At 38.8% G+C, this 24,778-nt stretch overlaps 1 protein-coding gene across 2 annotated transcripts in view; it reads right to left on the bottom strand.

Moving 5' to 3' along the window:
* LOC120632001 (papilin) overlaps positions 1-24,778 on the bottom strand; it is a 133,675-nt gene that overhangs the window by 6,115 nt on the left and 102,782 nt on the right. The window contains exons 22-46 of one of the 2 annotated variants that reach the window (XM_039901733.1): positions 23,832-24,005; positions 23,562-23,679; positions 23,191-23,477; positions 22,661-22,837; positions 20,799-20,975; positions 19,327-19,506; positions 16,132-16,302; positions 15,236-15,320; positions 14,384-14,550; positions 13,970-14,143; positions 12,513-12,636; positions 12,242-12,329; positions 11,325-11,523; positions 10,798-10,971; positions 10,088-10,211; positions 9,364-9,508; positions 8,586-8,775; positions 8,300-8,473; positions 7,863-8,048; positions 6,296-6,512; positions 5,625-5,749; positions 4,874-5,068; positions 4,537-4,673; positions 3,584-3,731; positions 861-1,295 (exon numbers count right to left, since the gene is read on the bottom strand). In XM_039901733.1, coding sequence (XP_039757667.1) covers positions 861-1,295; positions 3,584-3,731; positions 4,537-4,673; positions 4,874-5,068; positions 5,625-5,749; positions 6,296-6,512; positions 7,863-8,048; positions 8,300-8,473; positions 8,586-8,775; positions 9,364-9,508; positions 10,088-10,211; positions 10,798-10,971; positions 11,325-11,523; positions 12,242-12,329; positions 12,513-12,636; positions 13,970-14,143; positions 14,384-14,550; positions 15,236-15,320; positions 16,132-16,302; positions 19,327-19,506; positions 20,799-20,975; positions 22,661-22,837; positions 23,191-23,477; positions 23,562-23,679; positions 23,832-24,005 — 4,371 coding nt within the window. The remainder of the gene's footprint in view (positions 1-860; positions 1,296-3,583; positions 3,732-4,536; positions 4,674-4,873; positions 5,069-5,624; positions 5,750-6,295; positions 6,513-7,862; positions 8,049-8,299; positions 8,474-8,585; positions 8,776-9,363; positions 9,509-10,087; positions 10,212-10,797; positions 10,972-11,324; positions 11,524-12,241; positions 12,330-12,512; positions 12,637-13,969; positions 14,144-14,383; positions 14,551-15,235; positions 15,321-16,131; positions 16,303-19,326; positions 19,507-20,798; positions 20,976-22,660; positions 22,838-23,190; positions 23,478-23,561; positions 23,680-23,831; positions 24,006-24,778) is intronic. The other variant, XM_039901734.1, reaches the window with a different exon arrangement.

Here is a 24,778-nt window from a genome sequence, read left to right as displayed (position 1 = left end):
CAGATACAAAAACCTTGTATCAAGACGATTGCAATGATTTGAACTAAGCGATTTGATTGTAGAACTATTAATTTAAAAGAAAACTGATTTCATCTTATTTTAAGCCTATCTAATAGATTTCATCTTATTATAGGTCTGGGCACAGACCTCCTCCAACCCGTCACAGCGGGTTTAATGATAATTCTCGCTTTTGGATAGTAACTCAGACCGAGGGTTTAACTTTATCTCTAGGTAAGGGTGGAAACTGGCAGTGGCCAGTAAACTAAAAATAATAGCAACTAAAAAATATATTTACAAATTTATATCTTGTAGATTACTATATGTTTATAATTATATACCTATCAATGGTATCTTTCAGTAGGTACCTACAGATTGAATCAAAATATTTACACGCTCTGCAATTAACATCCAAGTTATGGTCACATTAATGTAAACATGGTACGATAATGAGTCGTTACAGAATTTCTTAGAAGTCAAAGTTGAAGAACATCGCTAGATAACACCAACGAATTACCCGGAACTATGTACAGATGATATTAAAGTAATGTCCAACTAAAAACTCTTTCTTTTAATTTCAAAAACCCCATGCAACATGCAGAAAATAAACCATGCACATAAAAATTGAGCCGTATGGCTGGCAGATGTGAAACATCTAAACTAAGTATTTTGTATAGAAAATATCCATTATAGTCCTCGAATAAATATGGCATAATCTGAAACAAAAATTATTTCAAAATCCTACGAAAGGGAGGTCCGATATTACGCTCAATGTGCGTGGCCACGCCAAGCGCCGGTCTGACCATTAGATGTTTCACATCAAATAATATGAAAAAAGCGTTTTGTCAAAGGCCCGATCTTACCGGTATAGGGTATATCAATTTCCGTTGTTCGTTCCGTCGTAGAGGTGGTCGGTTCAGTTTGTCGCACATACTCATAAGCATTCACAGATCGCTCAGTCTGTCGGGACACAACGTTGGGGAATTCGTCGGATTCTTCTAAACTTTGCGCTCGTACTTCGAACGACCAGTCCGCCGGCTGGCCATGCCCGTTGTAAGCTTGGCACATATACTCTCCGAGAGTTTCGGGCAATAGCTGTCGTATTAGAAGTACGTTTCCTCTGCCTTCGTACAAGGAGCTGCTATAAGGTACCATGGGGCCGTATTGGCCGCGGTACCAATAAATGGTGGGTTGCGGGTAGCCGTACGCGAGGCAGCGGATGCTAAGCGGGCGGCCCATCTCGCCCATAATCACTGCGTTAGGGGTCCCGGAGATACCAGCCGGTCCTTCCTCAGGATCTAATCACCCGTCCGTTAGTAACTAATTTTTAACTTGCAGTTTGTGGATGCTCTCCCATTTTAATTATATTGCATGAGTTGGAGTTAAAAGATCCGAAAGATTCGAGGAATTGACAATGGAAGTGTTTACCCATATGTGATGCATACTGATATGAAATTAATGTTTGTGAAACCTGATAATGGTATTACGATAATATATTTTATGAAATGAACCCGATGCTAGAAAGTTATCTATTTCACTTCCAGTGTCAATTTCGCCCAGTATTTAGGCAGCGAAGGATGAGCTGAACATTCCACAAACTAGAATATTAATATCTACAATGTAAGCATAATTTCCATGAAAAATATCATCATATAATGGATTTCAGAATTTTTATGAAAACTCAAAATGACCTTAAAAAAATTAAACACACAAAAAAAAGAAACCCATTAATGATGACGATAGAGTTAATAAAAACCACAGTTAAATAAAAAATTAACCTCTATATGCTGTGCACACCAGCATTAAACTTAAAGTCACTGAGAGACGCAACATTGCTAGGACGCGCTTCGCTTGGAGGGTGCCGAGACTCACTGAGCTGAGCAAGGGGCGTAGTGTACGCGCACTAAATAAATGTTATTTCATGTTTGAGTAGATAAAAGACTATTGACTGCAAAATATAACGGACATCCGATGGCAAAAATGTTACAAGATAAACTTTTGTGGACACAAAAAAATTGAGACTTTGTAAAGCGATAATAAAGCGACCCTTTGTGGTGTTCTATTGTGGTTTTATTAACTTTAGGGTAACAAAATCATAAAACAGAAACCCAGTGCAGCACTGACTCTGTCAATACGTCTTATTTCGGTAGTTTTTTACTTGCGTTTTACCTATCTACGCTATATAATGGTCGCTTGTCCTGCGAAAAGCAATTGTTTTGCAACCTGTAATAGTCTTCAAAAATTTTAAACAGTGCTGTCACACACTCTTAAACAAAAGTTGGCCGCAGTACAGTGTTCCGAACGTTCGAACCTACGTACCATAGAAATCTTTGCTATCAACGTTACGTTTTCCGGTAACAATTAAAATGCACAGTAATCGCAGTTGTTTACTGTGCATGTTATAAAATACTCATATAAACTAGCTTTGCCACTGGGTAAAGGACCTTTATTGGTCTCTATTCAACATCCGTTAAAAATCCCTACTAGCAACAGTGTGTAGTTAGTGAGTGCCCTTAAAATGCGAAACCGATACCTTTAACTCGCGTCGATAAGCCAGTTTCAACTCTCAGTGATTTAGGAATGCGGAATTAATATCAAACTCAACTTAGAAAACCATAGAAGAAAGAGATAGATAAGTTAAGGAAGAAATAAAGTTACTTAGAAAAGTCCTAGCAATCTACGCTACGTATTCATTCCTCAGTACAAAGCTATTTATGACATTGTGTTGTTATCCGTAGTTTGAGATTATCTTAGGAGTTCCTAAACATTACTCTAGAGAAAGTAAAGGCGCGTAGGGCAATCTACTTTTTTACCTACGTTCTCGTAATTCTGGCTCAAGGCGGGTTCCACAGTACGAGCTTTTGGCTTGCGACATAGTGTCGTCGCTTTATAGAAGTGAGACCAAAACTAGCCTTAGATAATTTTTATATTGATGTAGTAATAGTAGTAGTTTGACTTCGTTTTTTAATTAAACGAAAAAAGTCATTTTGATGTTATTGGCTTAGTTGCCGGACACAAAAAAAAATTGTCATCGAGACTTCTCTTTTGTTTTAATGCCTTAAGTTAAAGAATGTGTTACCAGATGAATTTTCAAATTCAAATGTTGGAGTCAATTTTATTCAAGAAACTATAATTAACTACTAATGTCGCCCAAATCGGTAATATTTTGGATAATTTAATCTAAAACAACTGTTCTAAATATTAAGTTCCATCAGTCCGGAATGTGGTTTTCTACTGAGAAAAACCGGCAAGAAACTCATTAGTTTACTACTTGAGTACTTCTTTTTTAATTAGATTGTGTTACAATAAAACTTATAACTGAACTTATTACTGTCATGCCCGCGTGGAATAGTGCTAAGAATGCTGACTGCATTCCGTGCTGAACTGGCAGGCTGATTGTTTGCACAAAAATGGGTCAACCCAGGTCACCGGATGAGGCAACCAACCGCGGTTTAAGTTCCATATAAAAATAAGATTCAAAAGATTGTCAAATAGATACTCAATAAACTTTGTATGAACTTACTTTGACAACAACACAATGCCACGTTTATTAAGAACAGTTCAAGTAACTGTTACTGTCACTTACCAAGCACTTCGAGTCGTATTTCCTGCGTGGCGATGCCGATACCATTGTCCGCCACGCAGATGTAAACGCCAGTGTCGTTGCGGTAAAGAGACACAATCTCAAGCGCTCCATCTGATAACATCCTGTACCGGCCTAAGTCTCCCTCGATCTGTTTGAAATTACAAAAAGACGCTTTTTTGAAGTGAAAACTTCTCTATGCACGTAGAGCACTCTAGAGCGAACAAAAATTATGGAACTCGCGTCGTCGCCAGCGTACGCTTTCCATGAGCTATTTGTATACCGAGTATACCCAAAAAAGAACCTACATATATGTATCTTTTTTGGGTGAACAGAAATCTTAGAACTCGCGTCATCGTCACCGTACGCTTTTCTCGAGTTATATGTATACCGTGTATATATGTGAACTTTTTGGGCGAAAAAAAAGCGTGAAACTCCTGTCATCGTCCCCGCACGATTTCCATGAGCTACGTGTTTACCGAGTATATATGGGTAGGTACTTTTGGGGTCAAGAATAATCATGGAATTCGTGGCATCGTAACCGAACACTTTCCATGAGCTATATGTATACCGTGCCTATCGACAGTCTTCAAAGACACGTGGCAATCCAGCGATTGGCAATCCGATTCTATATCGCGAGCGACGGATTACTATAACACGTGGTATTGTACTCGGCTGGGGTGGTCCACTGTCATCTTTGACTGCTTCATCACTTTCCACTGTGAAATTGTCTAGGCCGAAATGGTAATGGGAAAAAGAAAAATAGACTATAATTTCACCCAATTTATCACTATTTGATAGCTGGATCCTTTCCCACACTAGGTGGATGTACGAAATAAAAAAAGACTATCAGAAAGTCATAAGACCGTGGAAATTTTTAATCCATTTAAAATATCTACGTCCATCTGTGGGCATTAATAGGTTGATGTTCTTTCTCCTGGATTCAATTAACTTACTGTGATCTCGCCGTATCGCCATGTGATCCTCGGCGGTGGGTTGCCGTGCAAGAAGCAACGCAGTACTGCTTTTCCACCTTCTTGGGCTCGCACTTCAGGCTCTCTTTGTTCACTAGGTCGCGGCGCATATGGCAAATCTATAAACGGAAAAGTTTGCTATAACATACAAAGAATGTGGTAGTCTTTATAGAAGATCACCCAATTCTAATGATAAATACGAATGCTTGAATACTGAATGACTCGTTTATTAAAGTGCTGAGTTCTGAGTTTTCAAGCATTCTTCTTCAAATGTTATATTGGTAAATAATAGACTACATATAAAAAGGTACTCATTTACCAGGAGAAAATGTGGTATCTGGGGGTGCAGGGCTGGAGAGTACCAGGGAGACAGGCTCGAGGCAGAGGCTACTGCAACCGCGCTCGCAGCACTTGCCAACGCCGACGCAGTCAGCATCGTCCCTACACTCATTTCGGCATTGACCCTCCGTTGTAGAGTGCACAGCTCTCGGTGGACACGTACCGGTCTTGTTGACTAAGTAAAAAAAATCTTCTCAGTATTCTGACTTACGAAATGCCACTATAAAGGATATATATTTTTTTGGTTTACCCGTCTTTTGAAGTCAGGTGTTTAACTCTTTCGTACTTTCGTAGGAAGGGGGAATCCAAGTGGTTACAATATAGTTTAGTGCGCATGGACAAGGGTTACAATATGTAAGCATTTATCCTAAGATTTCAGGATTTTGGTGCTCTGATCAGGATTGCCGTTGGATTTTGGGAATGACGTGAAATCTCAGGATTAAAAAATAATTCGGCATTTCGATAAAATAACGCTTAACTTAACAGTTTTTTCTTTAATTATTGATTAAAAAATGCCACATGTAAAATTTTTTCTTCAAATTATATTGAATTAAAACTATAGCTCGACTAAGGAAACCGTTTGTTTGTTTTTTTGGTGCAGATGATTAAGATGCTCATATCTGTGGCAATAAGGTGAAGGGGTTAATAAAATGGTGCACACTCTCCTAAATAAATCTGGTAGAAGCGTCATGTTCATATTCTTTAGAATCATAAAGCACTGAATATTTTACCCATTCTGCATACTGTCGTGTACCGGATGTCGCCGTACGAAATAGGGTCCTTGTAGGGGGTGATTACGCAACGTTCGTCACCCGCACATCTAGTGTTGATACACGGGTCCTCAATGCAACGGCATCTAATGGAAAATAATATGTGCAATTCTCATGTTCTTGAAGATTCTCAGCTATCGTAAAAGTAAGTAAACGGACTAGAACTGCATTTTATGTCTATCTTAAAAGTATAGACAGAAAATGCAGTCCGACTCGATCCTTCGATTCTGACTACATTCAAAAAGACTAGAACGACGAAAATAAATAACCAGATGCACCATTTGTTAAAATTAAATAAAAATGGTTTCTTTGACGTGTTTGTCTGTGGCATCGTAACGCTCGAACGAATGAACCGATTTTGATTTTTTTGGTTTGAAAGGTGAATTGTTGGGGCGTATTCTTTCTTATCTATGTTTGACAAAAATCGGTCCAAGATGGCCGCCTATATAAAATGACAGTTACTTACTATGGGTAACAAATGAAAGGGCTTGACTAGTAGAATAATGTGCACAATGACGAAAGTCTAGGTTTTTTTACATTGATATTGTATTTTTTTTCATTTATGTATTCAATATGTTGTCAACATGTTTCTCCACGAAATTTGGCGTGGGAGAAGTGGACCTTGTCATTACCTCTCGCATCCATCGGAGCCGGTGGTTCTCTCGATGCCGAAGATGCACTCAAGAGTCTCGCATTCCTGGCGCAGCGGCGCGCAGTTCACCTCGACGGGCACGCACACGCACCGCTCGCAACCACCTGACGTGCGCATGCGCTGCATCCCGTACTCGCAACTCAGCGTCGCGCACTCCGCCACGTAGCTATCACAGCCTGGGTCGTTATCTTTTTCCACTGTGGAAAGGCTCAATGTCAAGGCTTCAAAATCGTTAACTGCGACGAGGCATGCTTATTTCTGCTGCAAAGCAGTATTTCGGGCGTGGTTGACGGTGACAGACACATTAGGCTAATAACTAGCGGTGTTGATAGCCTAGTGGTTAGAGCTTCGGCCTGCTATGCGGGGAAACCGTGTTCGATCCCCGGCACGCAACTTTTCAGAGTTACGAGCGATGTGTTTTCATATATGTATATAGAAAATCATTTGCTTTAACGCTAAAGGAGTACATCGTGAGAGTTCTCAGTAACATTCTAAAACGCGTGTAAATTCTATGCCAGCTGGTCGACAACGAGAGGAGCCCCGAGGAGAGGAGACGCGTGGAGAAGAGAGCCGTGGAGAGGAGACCCGTGGAAAGGAGACGCGTGGAGAAGAGACCCGTGGAGAGGAGACCCGAGCTCTGTAGTGGTCCGGTAAGGGGCTGACAATGATGAGGTTTAACGTCTCAAGTTGATGGAAACAGGACCGCACCTTGTAGGATGTATTGCTTGTAAGCACTGCGAGGTGTTGCTCTATTTATAGGTGATGGTTATCCATTTACCATCAGGTGTGCTTGGTCCTTTAACTATTACTATAAAAATTCGGCTTCAGATGTAATTTATTAGCAAATTTACGAACAAGAAACATTAGAGGCTACTATACATATGACAGATGTTCAGCCAAACCAGAGTGGAAGCTATACCAGGTGGCCAGTTACTAAGTACCAAACGACCATAACCTATCTAGGTTAGTGCGATTCTATCGCTACTTACCAGTGTGATTAGTATCAGATCGAAAATAAGTCCATTGTCATTGAATACAAAAACGTCAAACTTTAGTCACGACCCAAGCACCCGACAAAACCACCCAAGCACCCGACTATATTGCTACCGATTCCATTGAACGTAAATAAACTATACTAAATGTAAATTTCTAAAAATAGTGCACCGAAAACAGTGTTTTCTTTTACAGTGTGAAAAGGACAGCGCTATTAAAAGACCTGTCAACTCAGTTTACTTTAAAAATTAGTGTACAATTTGTTGTGGAATAAAGTCGGGAACTACATTGTTGGTGATTATACTTAGAAGCTAGAGCCAGAAAAAAGGCAACGTGCAAGCGATGCTAACAGTGACAGCATAAGCATAACGGGACGATAATTCTTCACACCAGCTCTACCACGCTAAGTATATTTTAAGGGTATTCGAAATATTTTCTACCAGATATAATAAAAAGTTTAAATTGTCTTGGGCAATTTATTTTAACATACCAAACCATTTAAATGTTTTCAGCGTGGTAGAGCGGGTTTGAGCAAAGCGACGATGTAAAAGTACCGATGGGGCCCGATATCCTGCAAGCGCCAGCGCACTTTTCGTAGGAAGGGAAGTTGTTGTCGTTGCCTCCGCAGCCGGAGTAGACGAAGGCGAGGCACTCTCCGTAGACGTTGTGATAGTACCAGCGTCGAGAAGGCAGACCGCATCCCGGCTCACCCGTGGACACCTGCTGCAGGCACGCCGGCTCTGCCCCCACCACCTCACTCCGTTAGTTCCGTACCCACTACCCAGAGCTACACTAACTGGCTATACACTACCATCTGGCAGATCTTTCAAGTTAAAATGGGTGGGATTTATGCGTACTAATCTACTTCAGGCTTATTATGTAAAACAGTCAATCCCCAAGGAAAATTAAGAAGCATGCTTCGGTTAGGTAAGAATATTGGATAGATTGAATTGGAAGATTTGTAAATGTTTGAAATAGAAGGCATGGATACCTGGTCCAGTTGAACTGCAGACTTCCTCGCATTCCTCTTGGCTCGAGAATCGATTAGGTCCGCCAAGACAACCTCCAAATGCAAATTCTGAGCATTGTCCAGATACTACATCCCAGTAGAATTTGGGGATTGAGGCAAGACAAGGGCCAGGGTCGAGGGGAGCAGCGCACACATCTAAACGAAAAGTTCTTGTTTTCAAGAAGATATTTCCAAAAAGATAAAATGTAACTTGCAGTATTTTACTTTGAAGCTAAATCTTCAAGCTTCCATATGATCTGATTCTTACCAACTCCTTTGAAGGCTCCGCACCTCCTTTCACACTCCTCTTCACTGTGGTAGCTGTTCGGATGTTGGCATCCACCAATATCGCCAATCAAACAAGTCTGTTTTCTTGTGTCATAATAATATACCGTGATGTTGCTGCCGCAGGGAGCAATTGATTCAGGGGTCGTACACTCCGGTGGATTGCGAATTTCCTAAAAGTGCAAGAACGCAATACAAATGTAGTAAGAAATTATAATATATGGAAAACTGGACAGAATTTTTTAAACTCTTTGTTTCATCTTAAAAGTGAGAGATTGACGACCACTCTAGTGCCAAGTTGTGTTTGATATCTATCAAATTAAAATCACCATCACCATCATTTAAAATCCCGCATCTGGGAATATAGTTCCTCGTAGTAGGAAGGGTTCGAAAGTATAGACCCGCCACGCTATTCTTCGGTTGGCGTCAATTAGACGTTTAGTTAGTAAATTACTGAGCAGTTTTATCATAGAGAAAATGTTACTGTTTTACACGTGCATAATAAAAAACTTTCGTTTTTTTCAATAGTAATAATTATTAAAGGACCCCATGACCCAGCTGGTGGTAAGCTGGATGGTCCATCAAACTGAGGCGTAGGTATTCAACCTCATGTGCCTGTCATTACACCGGCAACCACACCGTTCAGACCCGAATACAGCAATGCTGCTTGATGGCAGTAATGAGAATGACAGAAGTCGTTCCGCGGACGAGCTCTGTCACAAGAAGCTCCAATTACAAACAAAATTAAAGTTTCTACTCACGTTAGGATCAAATGGAGCAATTGTAGTCATCGGATTCGTGGTTGGGGTACTGGCGGGCATGGGTGTCGTTTTTGCTGTAAAACTGATTTCGACAGTCGTCGTGCCTTTCTTGCATCGGTTTTCGCATTCTTCGCGCGTTCCAAACCTAGAAGTAATCCTAGTAAAGAACATGGTTTTCACAAGCTTCAGGCATCAGTATGCCTATCTTTAAGTAAAATGAGCCGTCACGGGACGCCTGGCAGAAGTGAAACATCCAAATTGTTTTCTGTAAGTTATATCGCCACGCCAAAAATCAGGATTACCCTCCGTCTATAGATGTTTCACATCAAAAAATTAAAAATGTTTTGTTCAAAAACAGGAAGTTACGACAGTAACTTTTAATCTAGAGCTAAGAGAAATTTAGGAAGGTACTACATGTCTCATAAATAAAAATAGTGTCATTGGCACACAGAAATATATGAACTGAAGTAGAACGACAAACCTAAAAGTAGGAATATCCTTTTACTAAAACGAATAGTGCAAGCTGGCGACAAATCGCGGTAGGTTGGCGGAAAGAAAATTTGTGTGGGAAACGAAGGCAAATTCGCGAGGACCCGCTAGATATACTTAAGAATGAATTAATGAATAAAAACATTTTAATTGTACACGCTAGAAATAAAAAATTTAACAGAAAACAGGAATACATAGAGCAAGTTAGATAGAGACCTTCCTTGACATATCCTACCTGTTATCATTGCCGTTGCAGCCGCCGTAGATGAACTGCCTGCACTCGTCACGCTCCCCATCGTAATGCCACATGTACGAATATTCTTGGCAGTCGCCCCGCTCCGGGGTCTGATGGCAGGTATCTAATAAATGATAAAGCTTTATTGCATGTTTATTTTCATCTACTTATGTAAATACAGTTCGAGCCACAATACTTATTTATTGTGTACATATTTTGTACATATTTTGTATCAAAATAATTCCACTTGCAAAATCCGTATAAACGAGTGTTATCGTTATTATAGGTATTATATCTTATATTTTTAATTTACTCATGCTAAAGATACACAAAAAAACTTAGAGCAACCAATAGCACATAATAGTACAATATTATATGATTGCAATTTTAGGATTTTTTTTAAATTATATACATATATTGTGTTGTAGTTTTAAAATAAACCGGTTATCCCCAGAACAAATACGACGGGGTATCAAAAGTCGGTAGCTATGTTTAATAAAAATCGGTACAAGATGGCCGCCGCCACAAAATAGCGGATTATAATTTTTTTTACAACTTCTTCAATATGAGTATCAATTGAAAGGTCTTTAGTACAATACTTACTTATTCGCCACCACAAAATGGCAAATAACATAAGTGCCTTAATAAGAGTATCAGTTTACTGTGTAGGGGGTTTTTTAAATGTTTAATTGAATTAGTTATTTGTTTACCAATTACGGCTGGTCTGCAGACTTGCTCGCACTCTTGGACGGATGAGAAGCGGTTGGGCCCACCGTGGCATCCTCCGTAAGCGAATTGCTCGCAACGACCCGTGTTGTGGTCAAAATATACTTTAGGGACCGATTCTCCGCATGGGCCTGGATCTACTTGGTACAGGCATACATCTGATGGTAGAACAAAAAAATTGGTTTAGGTATAGCACCTTACTGTGGTTATAGAAAAACCGAAACACGTATTGCTCTATATATTTTTGTTATTCCTTGTCATATAAACTTATTGATATATTTTTATAGGCGGTGATAGCCTAGTTGTTACGGCTTCGGCCAGAGATCCGTAAGGCGTGGAGTACTTACAAAGATTGAAGAAATAATAAACTACACCTTACACATTCCTCTGGTTTTGGCGGAGCATAGCAAATCAAGCTTGATTTTCATTGTAAAAAAATGATTTTTTATTTATGGTGGACCATAGTTCGCTATCTGAAAACTTTTACTGCAGCCATAGCAACATTACTGACCTAAATCTCGGAATACGCCGCAGGAGCGCTCGCAGGCCTCCTGGGACGGATAGGCACCGGTGTTCCTGCAGACGAAGCCGGAGTACCCGTTGATGTGTGCCACGCACGCGCGTTGCTGCTCGTCCAGGTACCACACAACGCCGACCTCGCTGCACTGCTCCAGCGTGGGCGACACTTGGCACTCGACTGGTATGTACTCCTATCAAAAAAATGTGTCAATACTTTTTTATTTTTTATAGTCGAAAAAATCAACATTTTGCAGGGCATGCATCTGTTTTGCCTGTCAAACATATATATAAATATAAAAATACTACGACAATACACACATCGCCATCTAGTCCCAAAGTAATCGTTGCTTGTGTTATGGGTATACTTAGATAACTGATGAATAATTTTAAGAATAATATACATAAAAACTTATAATATATAGATAAACACCCAGACACTGAAAAACATTCGTGTTCATCACACAAACATTGTCCAGTTGTGGGAATCGAACCCACGGCCTTAGACTCAGAGCAGGGTCCCTGCCCGCTCGGCCGTCAATCTATGCTCTGTTAATAGGCGATGGTAAATAGAAAGACATTAGGCATTAGCCTATATTCAGAGCAACATTTTGCAGGGCACGCTAGGAACACGTCATGCAAAGTGCCGCCATGTGTCCATCAACCTGAGGAGTTAGGTTAAGCCTCATCAGAGGCGTGCACTTCATACATGCACAAAAGCACTGCTTATCCTAAAATTGAAATATAGCTCGTCTAGGAGGAGGATTTTTGACATTTTATGCAATTTCTCTGCTGTATGCATACCCTGGTAAGAATCCCAGTAAATGCCTTATGTGCTTGGTATTACGCCGGCAACTAAGCCCTTTAGAACGGATTAGAGCAATGCAATATGAATTCAGCTTCTGTACTTACCGGTGCCAACGTGGGGGTAGAAGTCGTCGTTGATGTCGTAGGTGATCTAGATCTGCATTGTCGTTCACAGTCTTCCAGCGAATCAAATCTTATAAAAAAAATAAAAAGGATATCAGGAAATTTTCTCCATTTTACTTGTTGTAAAGTAAAATTTCCATTATTTATTTTTTAGGTTAACATTCTCATAGATCGCTCTTTGTTAAATATCTGTTGAGAACAAGTCCGTCATGAATTCGATTATAAATAATAAAAAAAATATCTTTGAATGTACCGATTTTCGTTTCCTTCGCATCCACCGTACGTGAATTGACTGCAGGAGTCTGTGGCCGAGTCATAGAACCAACGCATTAGAGACGCGTCGCACGGGCCCGAATACATCGGTAATTGGCAAATATCTGCGAAAAACAACGAAATAAAACAACACAATTCGATTTTTGGCACCTCTAACTAATGGCCTTAATCACTAGACATTCATAATGCGAGTGAATTAGTGATTTAGTTACCTATAGGTCTAACAAGCCAAATTCGCATCCCCAGGCTACATTTACGATTTAACCAGATATACTTATAAACAAGTATAACACATGCATGAGTAATAATATCAATTAAAAATACACAAAATTAAATTCCTATTTTTGTAACATTCATTTAATTTTCTTCATATATGTAAACGCCATGTGGTTGTCATTGCGTATTTCTATGAAAATCTTATTTCTCTAAAAATATTGATCTGAAGAAAAAGTTTGAGAACAAAAGTTTTTTTTTAACTTGGATACTGTAATACCCCATCGGCATAGTAGGTACATATCCGTTTCCGCTAAGGATAGTTGGTCTGCAACGTGCAGGGCAACAATCCGTGAAAACAATCATAATTGACGGCCGATTGGCGCAGTTTGCAGCGACCCTGCTTTCTGAGTCCAAGGCCGTGGGTTCGATTCCCACGACTGGAAAATGTTTGTGTGATGAGCGTGAATGTTTTTCGGTGTCTGGTTGTTTATATGTATATTCTAACTATTTATGTATATTATTTATAAAAATATTCATCAGTCGTCTTAGTACCCATAACACAAGCTACGCTTACTTTGGGGCTAGATGACGATGTGTGTATTGTCATAGTATATTCATTTATTTATTGATTTATTTATAAAGTATTAATGAAAAACAAAATAAAGTGCAACAAATGGTTAAAGAAGTTTGTTTGCGAGAGGATTCTTTTTTTAAAAAGTTCATTGTGACTTAAGGTTATCGAGCGTAAAGTAAATATAAAATTGAATAGTTATCCGATACAGGCATAGGTAGTATACCTACTGGATCACAGGATTAATTCCTCAGATTAGACCACTCCACTTTAGTAGTGCTTCCCGAAGGCCGAACGGCCGGTTTATCAATTCATTCATTTAGCAGTTGATAGTAATTATTGTACCTCTAATGTTCTAAACGTTTACCATAAAATGACGAAAATGGGAAAAGTTTGTGAGCTAGCAACATTCCGCGGGTTTGAAGTGAGACGTGCTCCGGACGACTTCTCTGTTCTTGGAAACAATGCACTGCATGCATTAATGGCTGAATTAGGATTCTGTATGGTTTAATTCTGTGGTATAAGTATGAACGGAGATTTAATAAATTGTAGAATAAAAAAAAATATTGGTATTTTTTATCATTGATCGACCATTAACATGCAATAGTTATGGCAGACTTGGGTCCGAGAAAACATTTCATCGAGCTTACCCGTTGCGGGTGCGCAGTAGTACTGGCAATACTCCAGCGTGGGGAAGTTATTGCGGTTACCACCACAGCCTCCATACTGGAACTGTGTGCACGCGCCTCTCGTAGAATCGTACCCCCAACGCTGCTCAATTTGTTCGCACGCACTCCCAAAGTCAAGTTTTTCCAAGCAGAAATCTGCGAATGCAATTGATTTACGTCGAAAACCCTAGTTTCAATTCATAGTTTGTGAATAATTACTTAGTATAACAAATCTTGATCATTACGTAGAAATAGTTAAGTGTATTTTAGCCATTTGTTTTTTTTAGTTGTTGCTATTTATATGGCACTATACGCTCGTTTTTTACATTTTCATTTTACTCCTAAAACCAACCTAAGCTGACGTAAAGATCAAACTGTAATAAGGGGTTAGTTTACCGGCATCAGGTCGAGCCTTTGTCACTGGTGGGGTGCGCTGCATTGTTACCGTGGTCAGAGGTACCACTGTCGTGGTGGTTTGCTCCATGCATCGGTTTTCACATTCGAGTTCTGACACGAAGTTGTTCTCGTTACCACCGCAGCCACCGTAGTAGAACTCACGGCATCTACAGAAATACAGAAATTACAGACATGGGAAAAATAAATGTACTATGACAATACACTAGACAATACTAGATGGCGATGTGTGCAGTACACATCGCCATCTAGCCCCAAATTAAGGATAGCTGGGGATATGGGTACTAAGATGTCTCATGAATATTTTTATAAATAATACAGTAATCCATTTTTGTGTATAACACGGTACTCTTAAAAAGCATTTTCATTTTACGGGCATTCCCCAATATAACGGGGATTTCCCACATTACATTTCTGCTCTGTGAAATTTATAATTTATGCATAAATTGTAATTTGTTTATTTTTAAAATTTGTACTATATATAAGTTTTTTTATTTAAAATTTTCTTTGTTTAATTTGATTTTAATAGAACATCCATATCTCGTTATGTTACTCTAGGTTTTATTCTTAATACTCAATTAAAAACCCTTTAGCGAAAAAAGTTTAACGTGAATATTTTTTACGTCAAGGTCACAAAAATTCCTATAACGCGGAGCCAATCTACCGTGTTATAGGGGGGATTACTGTGTACATAAATACTTATAACATAGGTACAGATCAACACCAAGACACTGAAAAAACATTCATGTTTATCACACTATGAGAGAAGATATGAGAGAAATTAACCAATAAGAAATAATATAAACGGAATTAAACTAGTTGAACTTTTATTACCTCTTGTGTGTCGTATCGTAGTACCATTTTCGAGTATACTCTGCACATTCACCAGTTTGAGCCGAAAGCGTGCATATTTCTTGGACTGTAAATTGTATTTTAATTTCATCAAAATTGTACAAAAAATGTGCAAAAAAACAATAATAAATTATTATAAATTCCGATCATGCCAAATTATACTTTGATTAAATAAAAGGTTTACAATTTCGATCCAGTCTAACTACGAAAGTACCAACTACTTAGTGCTGTTCTTGTTAATGATTTAAGAAAAAATATAGCATTTGCATGGAGTTAATTTGTGAAATAAGTACTACCAAAGCTAAAACAATTATAATAAAATGTGTCCATACATACTTGGCTTGCAAGAGTTTTTCCATCTGTGTTTCTATAGATGAGATAGCCTTAACATACCTTATAAGCAGAATCTTGAATACAGGGTACATTTTGATGCCTACGGTACAGTCAGAAATATACTCAGGGTTTTGGTATACTTACTCTGTAATCAGAGAAGTTCTCCGTGCCGCACTCGTAGAGATCTACGAGAGATGCTCTAAAACAATGAGTGAATGCAATCTATCTTCGATCCTTTGTATTGAGGAGTTGAAGGAAATCGACGCTCATTTGCCAAACCGGACTCTTGCAAGATATTATTATGATACAAAAGATGAGTCTGGTTATTCTAAACTCGTTTGTTGTTTGTTGTGGGTGATGGCGATCGCTTCCTGTTAAACCTAGTTATCTCACAAATTGGTATAGAATAATAAGCAGAGTACCTTTTTTCTGTATCAGTGTTTTGCGCCTCGAGACCGTTGCCACCAACAATGTTGTAGCTGTATTGTATTTCCTTTTCTGGTGAACATAAATATCAGCAGCATGCTAGGACGTAGAAGAATTACCGTATGAACTCGGGCAGGCCCTGGCACAAGCCTGTTCACTGTCAAAGCGATTCTCGTTTCCACCACAGCCAGTGAAATAGAAAGGCATGCAGCGATTCTCCGTGGGACTGAAGGACCAGGCAGGTTGCTTCTCGGTGCAGTTTCCTTTATCTTGTGGTAGTGAACACGCCTCTGTACCGTGCAACCGTGTTAGTTTCAATTACTATGCATTAGTTATTAGGGGCCATCCATAAACTACGTCACACACTAAGGGGTAGGAAAGGGGTTTACAAAGTGAGATGTCTAGTCATAGTACGAGTTGTAAGGTCTTGTGTCTTTTAATAGGCTGCTTCAAAAGTCATGAAACTTGTGTGATCTTATTTATGGATGACTCTTAACTTATAAGTATGTTTAGTTACTACTAAAACTAAGGTCTACTTTGTCAATTCTAATATGTATTGATATGGTTTCATTCAATGGGCGGCCTTCAATGCCGTGCTTGCGGTAATGGCGCGTAGTTTTGTGTAATTTATTTTGCTTAGTTAATCTAGATACTATTAGTCTAAGGAAAATTATTAATGTTTCTCATAAGACAAATTTGAAGTTGGTTGGTAACTGCGAAGGTATCATTGGTTAATTTTATATTCATTGTACGAATATAAAATATTCAACAAACAAGAGTGTCTGTACTAATGAAATGTAAGCGCATAACGCCGTTTTTGAAATTACAAAGGGCATATGCCTTGGATTATCACATCGGCCACATGTTATCTAGAAAAATTTAAGTTTCTGCGGGAACTACGATGATGACTACATCTTTCAAGACCAATCTACAGATGAAACTTTATAGTGTCACATTCATCAAATTTACCGGTTACCACAAGCACCATAGTGCAAAAATTCAAACCCATAAGAGTCCTGATGCCCTATATCACGTTTCTATCGCAACATACTATTAAGTTAGTCCTGATATAGGGTTTCTCACTATAGCCCGTCACCTACACACACCGTGATATTGGTAACGATATATATTGACGGATAAATATCTGATAAATATTGACGGAGATAAAGGACATTACTGTTCTCAGATATGTCCTTCATCTCCGACAATATTCGAACGTCGCAAGGCATGTGCGACAACGATCGAATGCATGCGTACCATCCTGGAATAGCTCATAGGCTTATTTTTATCCCGGAAAAGCCAACAGCTCCTACAGGATAGCATAGCTATTTTTTCCGCATTTGTCTTTCAAAATCCGCGCAACAGAGTTTTAGATTAATGTGGGGTTTTTAGATAGGCACACAAATCTATGTAATCTAAACAGATTTGACAGATCTGGAAATAGTACTATCCTTGCACAGGAACATTTTAAAATGGGCAGCACTTCTCTAGCAGCTATCAATTCAGCTCCGTTTAGAGAACTGAGTGCAGCATAATTGGCCCTATTATCTTTTCATTTGTGTGTAAATTTTATTTATTTTTTATTTTATTTAGACAACTTTATTGCATAATAAAGGAAACACACACATGAATACTTACATTAACATAAATTATATGCAAAAGGCGGCCTTATCACTAACAGTGATCTCTTCCAGGCTACCTTAACTATTGGAATAAGGCAATGAGAGACGAGAAATAGCAATTATATATATAAAAAAATAAAAATATATATATATACTTATTCATAATCATAAAAAAATGATAATTTTACACAAAAATCATTGAATTGAATTTTATAACCAAGGGTAAAATAATAATAATTTCAGTATGAAGGTAAAATTTAGGGCAAGTTACAAAAGTAATATACCTATATTACTTATGTTGTTTGCTTGTTTGTTTGTTTATTTGTTTGCTATATCTTGATTAATTTAAGGTTAAGAACACAACACAATGCTTTTACATTGTTCTGCTTATTAAGTGCTTTGTATAAAGATGCGACTGGCTAGAGTCACCTTAACCGAAATTTGTGACGCATAAATAGAAACAAACTTAACTTGTCAAAATCTGCGTCACAAAATAAATTAAGTGCGCAGTTAAGATTTAAACGCCATAGAGCATCAGGGCTTAAGATTATACAAGCGTTTTAACCTAGCTACTGCAACTACCGTGCACACCACCACCTTTGAAAATAGTTGTGTTAATAATTGCTTTCTAGACTGATCATATGGAACCAAGAAAAAATAAAAAGGCTTTATGGTAAAGGGGTACTAGGCAACCATCAATATCAAGTAGGTATCAAAAATACTCGATTAAGAGAAATGATTATCACTTCGAAAAACGGATATTTCACTCCGCGGGATAAACAATAAAAATCACTTTCCGTGACAACGGTTATTTCTTGTTCATCGTTAAGATTATTGTACCTTTTCCAACAAGCCTTATTCAAGTAGAGACCTGCAAACATGCATGCATACTATATATTTTAGTTTCGTTTTAGTGTGTACCCAAACCATTTTCTTAAAGTATACCGTACGTACTAGCTTCGAGCCTAAAATTCGAGTAAATAAAGTAAGTAACGGAATGAGATTTTTCAGAGTGCCAAATGTGAGATCTTCCACCTATTCTATCACCTGGAGAGTAAATAAGATTTGTATGGATCGAAAGAGCGCCATCTGTTTATAAAACGGGGAAACAGTATTATCACAAAATTACGCTCTCTCAATACCATACCAACCGTAGTTAGTTTTCACTCGATTTAATAAAAAAAGTTAAGTAGAAAATTTCACATTTGATGGCTGTACAAAACGTGGGTTACAGTATAAATAAATATGTTACGACAGTACACACATCGCTATCTAGCCCCGAAGTAAGCGTAGCTTGTGTAATGGATACTTGGATTAGTGCTAAATATTTTTTACATATCATATACCTACATAAATACTTATTATATACAGATAAACATCCAGAAACAGAAAAACATTCATGTTTTTCACAAATATTTTTCCAGTAGTGGTAATCGAACCCGCAGCCTTTGACTGGGAAAGAAGGGTCACTGCCCATTGCGACAATCAGCCTGCAATTATCAGTAAGCCATGGACTGTCTGAACGGACGTTAACATTAATATTTTTACTAAATATAGCTCTTTGCTGTTAAAAAAAAAAACCTTTATAAGTTGTTTTTAACATAGCTGTGTGTTATATTATCCTTAAACGATGACTACGCGTTCTGTGCTGTATAAATTTAGTTGCTTTTCCCCATTTTTTTAGTGACTCACGTAACGGGGCGCCGGGTGGGTTGCATCGAAGCATGCAAGCCGCTTCGGAACTGAAGCGGTTGGTGTTGCCCTCGCAGCCGCCCCAGATGAACTGTTCACAGCGCCGGCGTTCCATGCTGTAGCCCCACCGGGCGAAGTTCCCAGAACAAGAGCCTTGCTCGATCGGCAGATTGCATTGATCTGGAAAATAGACAATATCACATTTTTTTTTTAATAAATAAATCTACTACGACAATACACACAACGCCATCTAGCCCCAAAGTGAGCGTAGCTTGTGGTATGGGTACTGAGATAGCTGATGAATATTTTTTTATGAATAAAATACACATAAATACTTATAGTATACAGATAAACACCCAGACACTGAAAACCATTCATGTTCATCACACAAACATTTTCCAGTTGTGGGAATCGAACCCACGGCCTTGGATTCAGAAAGCAGGGTCGCTGCCCACTTCGCCACTCGGCCGTCAAATATTGAAGAGATACAGGTCCACTGCTTAGTGTTAAGGGTTTCTCATTCTCAGAGTAGACCGATCATCATCATTATCAACCCATCACCGGCCCACTACAGTTCACTGGTCTCCACTTAGAATGATAAGGGTGTAGGCCGTAGTGTACTACGCAAGCCAAGTTCGAATTGGTAGACTTCATACGCCCTTCAATATGGAGAACTCTCAGGCATGCCAGGTCTCAATAAATAAAGTGATATTTAAATTGCTTGAATTAAAAACGCACATAATTAGTGGTGCGTGCCGGGGCTCAAACTCGGTCTACACGAAAGGAAAGCCGAAGCCTTACCCACTAGGCTATCACCGCTTCTTCTCAGAGGAGGCCTGATGGTACGTAAAGGGCCGGTAAAGAGATGATATCACTACCGTCAATCAAACAAAAAGGCCTGCAGTGTGGCGTGCGGTTTACAAAGTGAGTCCAAGAGAATCATTGAGAAATTAATCTCTTGGACTCATGACAACCAATACTGGCAATAGGTACAACCATACAAACAGGTTAAAATATTTACAGTCTGTAACTAATGCATATTTAAAATAATTAATGTATGCACTTATGTAAAAAATATTTTTTAATTTATGGAAAATGAGACTGCTTTACTTTGAACACCGTCTCAACTGTCAGATTGCTGGTCAGTGCTCAGTGTACTTTTTTTACAATTCAGTGGCGCAACGGTAATGGCAATTTCGGAATTTATTATTTTTGAATTTTCTCTGGTCTGGTGGGAGGCTTTGGCCGTGGCTAGTTACCACCGTACCGACAAAGATGTGCCGCTTAGCGATTAGATGTTCCAGGGCGATTTCTACTATACGACTACCATACTCCCTAACAGGTTAACCCGCTCCCATCTTAAACTGCATCCTCACTTACCACCAGTGAGATTGCAGTCAAGGGCTTATCCATGGTGAAATAAAAAAAACGCATTATTACGTAAGTACGACATAGATATATAGTTTTATTACCTTCGGTTTTTTCTGGCTCGCAACGTTCCAGACAGAGGTCCCTTGAATCGAAGTTATTGTTATTTCCCAAACACCCGCCGTAAACAAACTGAGAACATTCCTCCCGAGACCCATCGTAGTACCATCGGACATTGTATCCCTCGCAAATTCCTTTTACCTTTGGTAGGTCACAAGACTCTGCGAAAAAAAACTATGATTAGTCTTATACATTTCGTACTGATTTCATGAAGCGATTCATGTATACCACATCATTAATATATACAAAATAAAAACAAAAACATGAAGAATACAAGAGGCGACTTTATCGCTTAATAGCGATCTCTGCTAGGCAATCTTCGAATTAGGAAAAGAGAATAGACTGCTAGTGGTACAAATTTTTAAAATCCATTGTATAGAAGCAGGCGTTACTTTGCGAAATTCCATTATATATGGAATGAACATTTAGCTTTATTTGTTATAATGTACTCCGCGAAAAGCAGGAGAATCTGTCCGGTATCATTTATAATTTCTTCAGTCTTTATATTCCACACCAAACAGATCTTCGGCAATGAGCTATATACGCTGTACACGCGTTTTGCTCCGACACTGATGCATCCTCAGGTTATGTTAACTTAACAATTATTCATTTTAAAGAAGATAAAGATTGAAGAAATTATAAATAAAACAATTCTCCTACTTTTTTAAAAAATGTAGCAAACTAAGCTGAATGTTTTTTGCAACCACTAATCTATACTTATAATAAAACTGTAACTGGGAGATTTCTGTACATTTAATATATTTTGAAAATTTTGACCGGGGGATGCTTCATAATTGACACTGAGTCCTAAACAGATTTTTATTTAATTTTTGTCTCTCTGTATGTCTGTCTGTCTGTCTGTCCGGGCATCACGTGAAAACTACTGAACGGATTTATATAAAATTTGGTATAGTGGTAGCTGATATACTGTGTCAACATATAGGATACTTTTTATCCCGATAAACAATAAGTTTCCTCCGGGAAATGGGATGAAATTTTTCATCAATTTTACTTCATAGCTCCCTTAGGGTGCTCCCTCACCGGGAGCATTCGCGTGTTATGTAACGTTACAGATTTGAGCATTACATCAGTGAAGGAGGAGAACCGAGCATTACAATGCGCACCTTGTAATGATACAAAACGGGCATACATCAGTGAAGGAGGAGAACCGAGCATTACAATGCGCACCTTGTATTGATATATACGCAAATACTCGTCAGTCAGGGAGGTAGAATTGTAATGTAATGCTCAAAGACGAATCTATAATGTTACAGTACACGTGAATGCTCCCGGTGAGGGAGCGTCAGGGAGGTAGAATTGTAATGTAATGCTCAAAGACGAATCTATAATGTTACAGTACACGTGAATGCTCCCGGTGAGGGAGCACCCTTATATTTCGACCAATTTTTATAATTCTTTTTTTATTTAAAAGTGTATACTATCAAGCATGTTTTGTCTAATTTTAATGAATGATCTGATAAATATTGTCGGAGATAAAGGACATAACTCTTCACAGATAACAACAAGTCGCGAGGCATATGGGACAACGATCGAATGCATGCGTATCATCCTACTAAATACTAATATTATAAATGCGAAAGAAATAAAGTAATATAAATATTAAGTTTGATTATATACCTGCAAATTCAGTTTTAATATATTCAAATTGAACCTATCGCTTAAAAGTTGCGACGGGTATAGAATAACTCGTACGGCCGCGAATAACATAGTTAGGAAATAAAACAGGTCCACCTGGTAGGTAGCGCTGCAATTAGTTTCTAGGTTTTTTTCTAGGTGCAGACGAAGTTGCGCGGGTCAGCTAGTCAATAATAAAGTAATAGTTTACCTTTTGGTGGGGGTCGTACACAGACATCTTCACATTCATCCTGGCTAAGAAATCTGTTGCCGTTGCCTTCACAGCCACCGTACCAGAATCGTACGCAAGCTCCGTATGATACGTCATAGAACCAGTTCACGGTGAAGTTCGCACATGGGCCTTTGTCTTGGGGCAATCCGCAGGCCACTGCGGATTGCAAATTAACAGAAAGTTAGTAAATAAGATGCAGTCTCACACATATGTTTATATTTATTTATTTGTTCTTCTTCCGGCAGGCCCATATAAAAACACATAAAATATATTACAAAAATTAAAATTCCACTATATGAAAAACAATATTTTGCTTTTCAAAAGCGACAGTAGACTACGAGCTGAGGCCAGAAGTCCACATCAAGGAACTCGTCCTTGCATCAAGCCGGAACTTTGAGTGCTTAGGTGCTAAAATATTTTCTCTTGTACGACTTCAGCATATCGAGAGGCAGCTAGCTGCACTTCTATCAACCAATGCCATTGGTTTTGGTTTCAATTGTTTTACTTACCTTGTTTTTTCTCAGGTATGTCAGAACAATTGAGGAACTTTTTGCCTTTAGCTTCAGTTATTCCATCAGGACAACAGCCAAACTTGCTGTTGGAGCAATCGCATCCTTCTTTATTGGGTCCTTTAGCGGCTGTAACATCATCTCCACAGCAGCCATACTTGGAATGCATGCACAGACATCCTTGGAGGTTGGGTCCGGTAACGATAGTGATGCCATCAGGGCAGCAGCCGAATTGATATGTATGACAACCGCATCCTTCAAATTCTGGGCCTTGTGCTTCTGTGCGCCTACAAACATAGAATGCAATGAATAATTTTGAGAACAAAAAACGAAACGAAAAAACGAAATCTGGTTGAATTAGAGGAAATTACCTATCTGGACAGCAACCAAACTGTGTGTACTGACAACCGCAACCCTCATTGTTCGGTCCATGGGCTATTGATGCATTGTCTGGACAGCAGCCGAAGTGAGCATATTGACAACTGCAACCTGCGTACAGAACCTTGTATAGTATACCAAAGTATAAGTCTAATATTTGTTATAAATCAATAAATCTTTATTCGTCTTGGTACGTATTCCTGCACACATTTCCCTAAAGTCTTCTTTTTTAAAATATTGTTTTACTATATATTTGCATTAACCTTCAAGATGAGGACCCTTAGCTGGGTTGTAGTTATCTGGACAGCAGCCAAATTCATTTTGGAGACAGCAACCTTCGTACTCTGGTCCATGAGCTGGTGTCTCACCATCAGGGCAACAACCGTACGCAGATGTATTGCAAGACATTATGCAACCTTCCAAGTTGGCACCCATCGCTGGAGACAATTATTTATATTTTTATATTAAAGTTGCTTGACTTGCTTTACGTCCTAAAATAACATAGTCAACTTGATTTTTTGCAAAGAGTTAGTTGAAAGTGAAAAAAATCGGTTCCCACGGGATTTCGGGCGTAATAAACGCTGACGAAGAACGCTACAATTAGTAACAGAAATAAAGCTAAATTAGGCAGGCACTTTTTAATAATGTTATTTTTATTTATATAATTCAGCATTATTAAGAAAAAAAACAATAAATGAGAGAAAAATAATAATAATAATGGATAACAATAAATAACAATTTTGAGATGCCTTACTATAGGTACGACCCAGCGTCAGTTCTTGAAAATAGCAGTGCATTGCTCTACTGGGATCGAACGATTATCACTGACAGGTATATTACACCTAATAGACCTGATATAGTGCTAGTCGATCGATCAGTGCGTCGTGCAATTAATGTAGACATTACTATTCCACATGACGATAATCTGGTGAAAGCTGAAAAGGAAAAGTATCTAAATACTTGGCCCTTGCTCACGAGATTAGCGCCACGTGGAGTGAGTCGACACTTATTGTTCCGATCGTCGTTTCAGTCAATGGTCTTCTCGCGAAAAGCTTCGACCAACATATTAAGAAGCTTTCGCTTGGTTGTTGGATCAAGGGTCGGATACAGAAGGCAGTCCTTGAAACGTCGCGTATTGTGAGGAGGTTCCTCACTCTGGAGCCCTGACCGCCGGTTGCTTGGGCATACAAAAGCCTCGCAAGCGGAGGGT

This window comes from Pararge aegeria, chromosome 19 (genome assembly GCF_905163445.1).
Source record: "Pararge aegeria chromosome 19, ilParAegt1.1, whole genome shotgun sequence".
Taxonomy (NCBI): domain Eukaryota; kingdom Metazoa; phylum Arthropoda; class Insecta; order Lepidoptera; family Nymphalidae; genus Pararge; species Pararge aegeria.
Note: the sequence above shows the minus strand (reverse complement) of the source record. Positions and strands in the feature narration are given on the sequence as shown.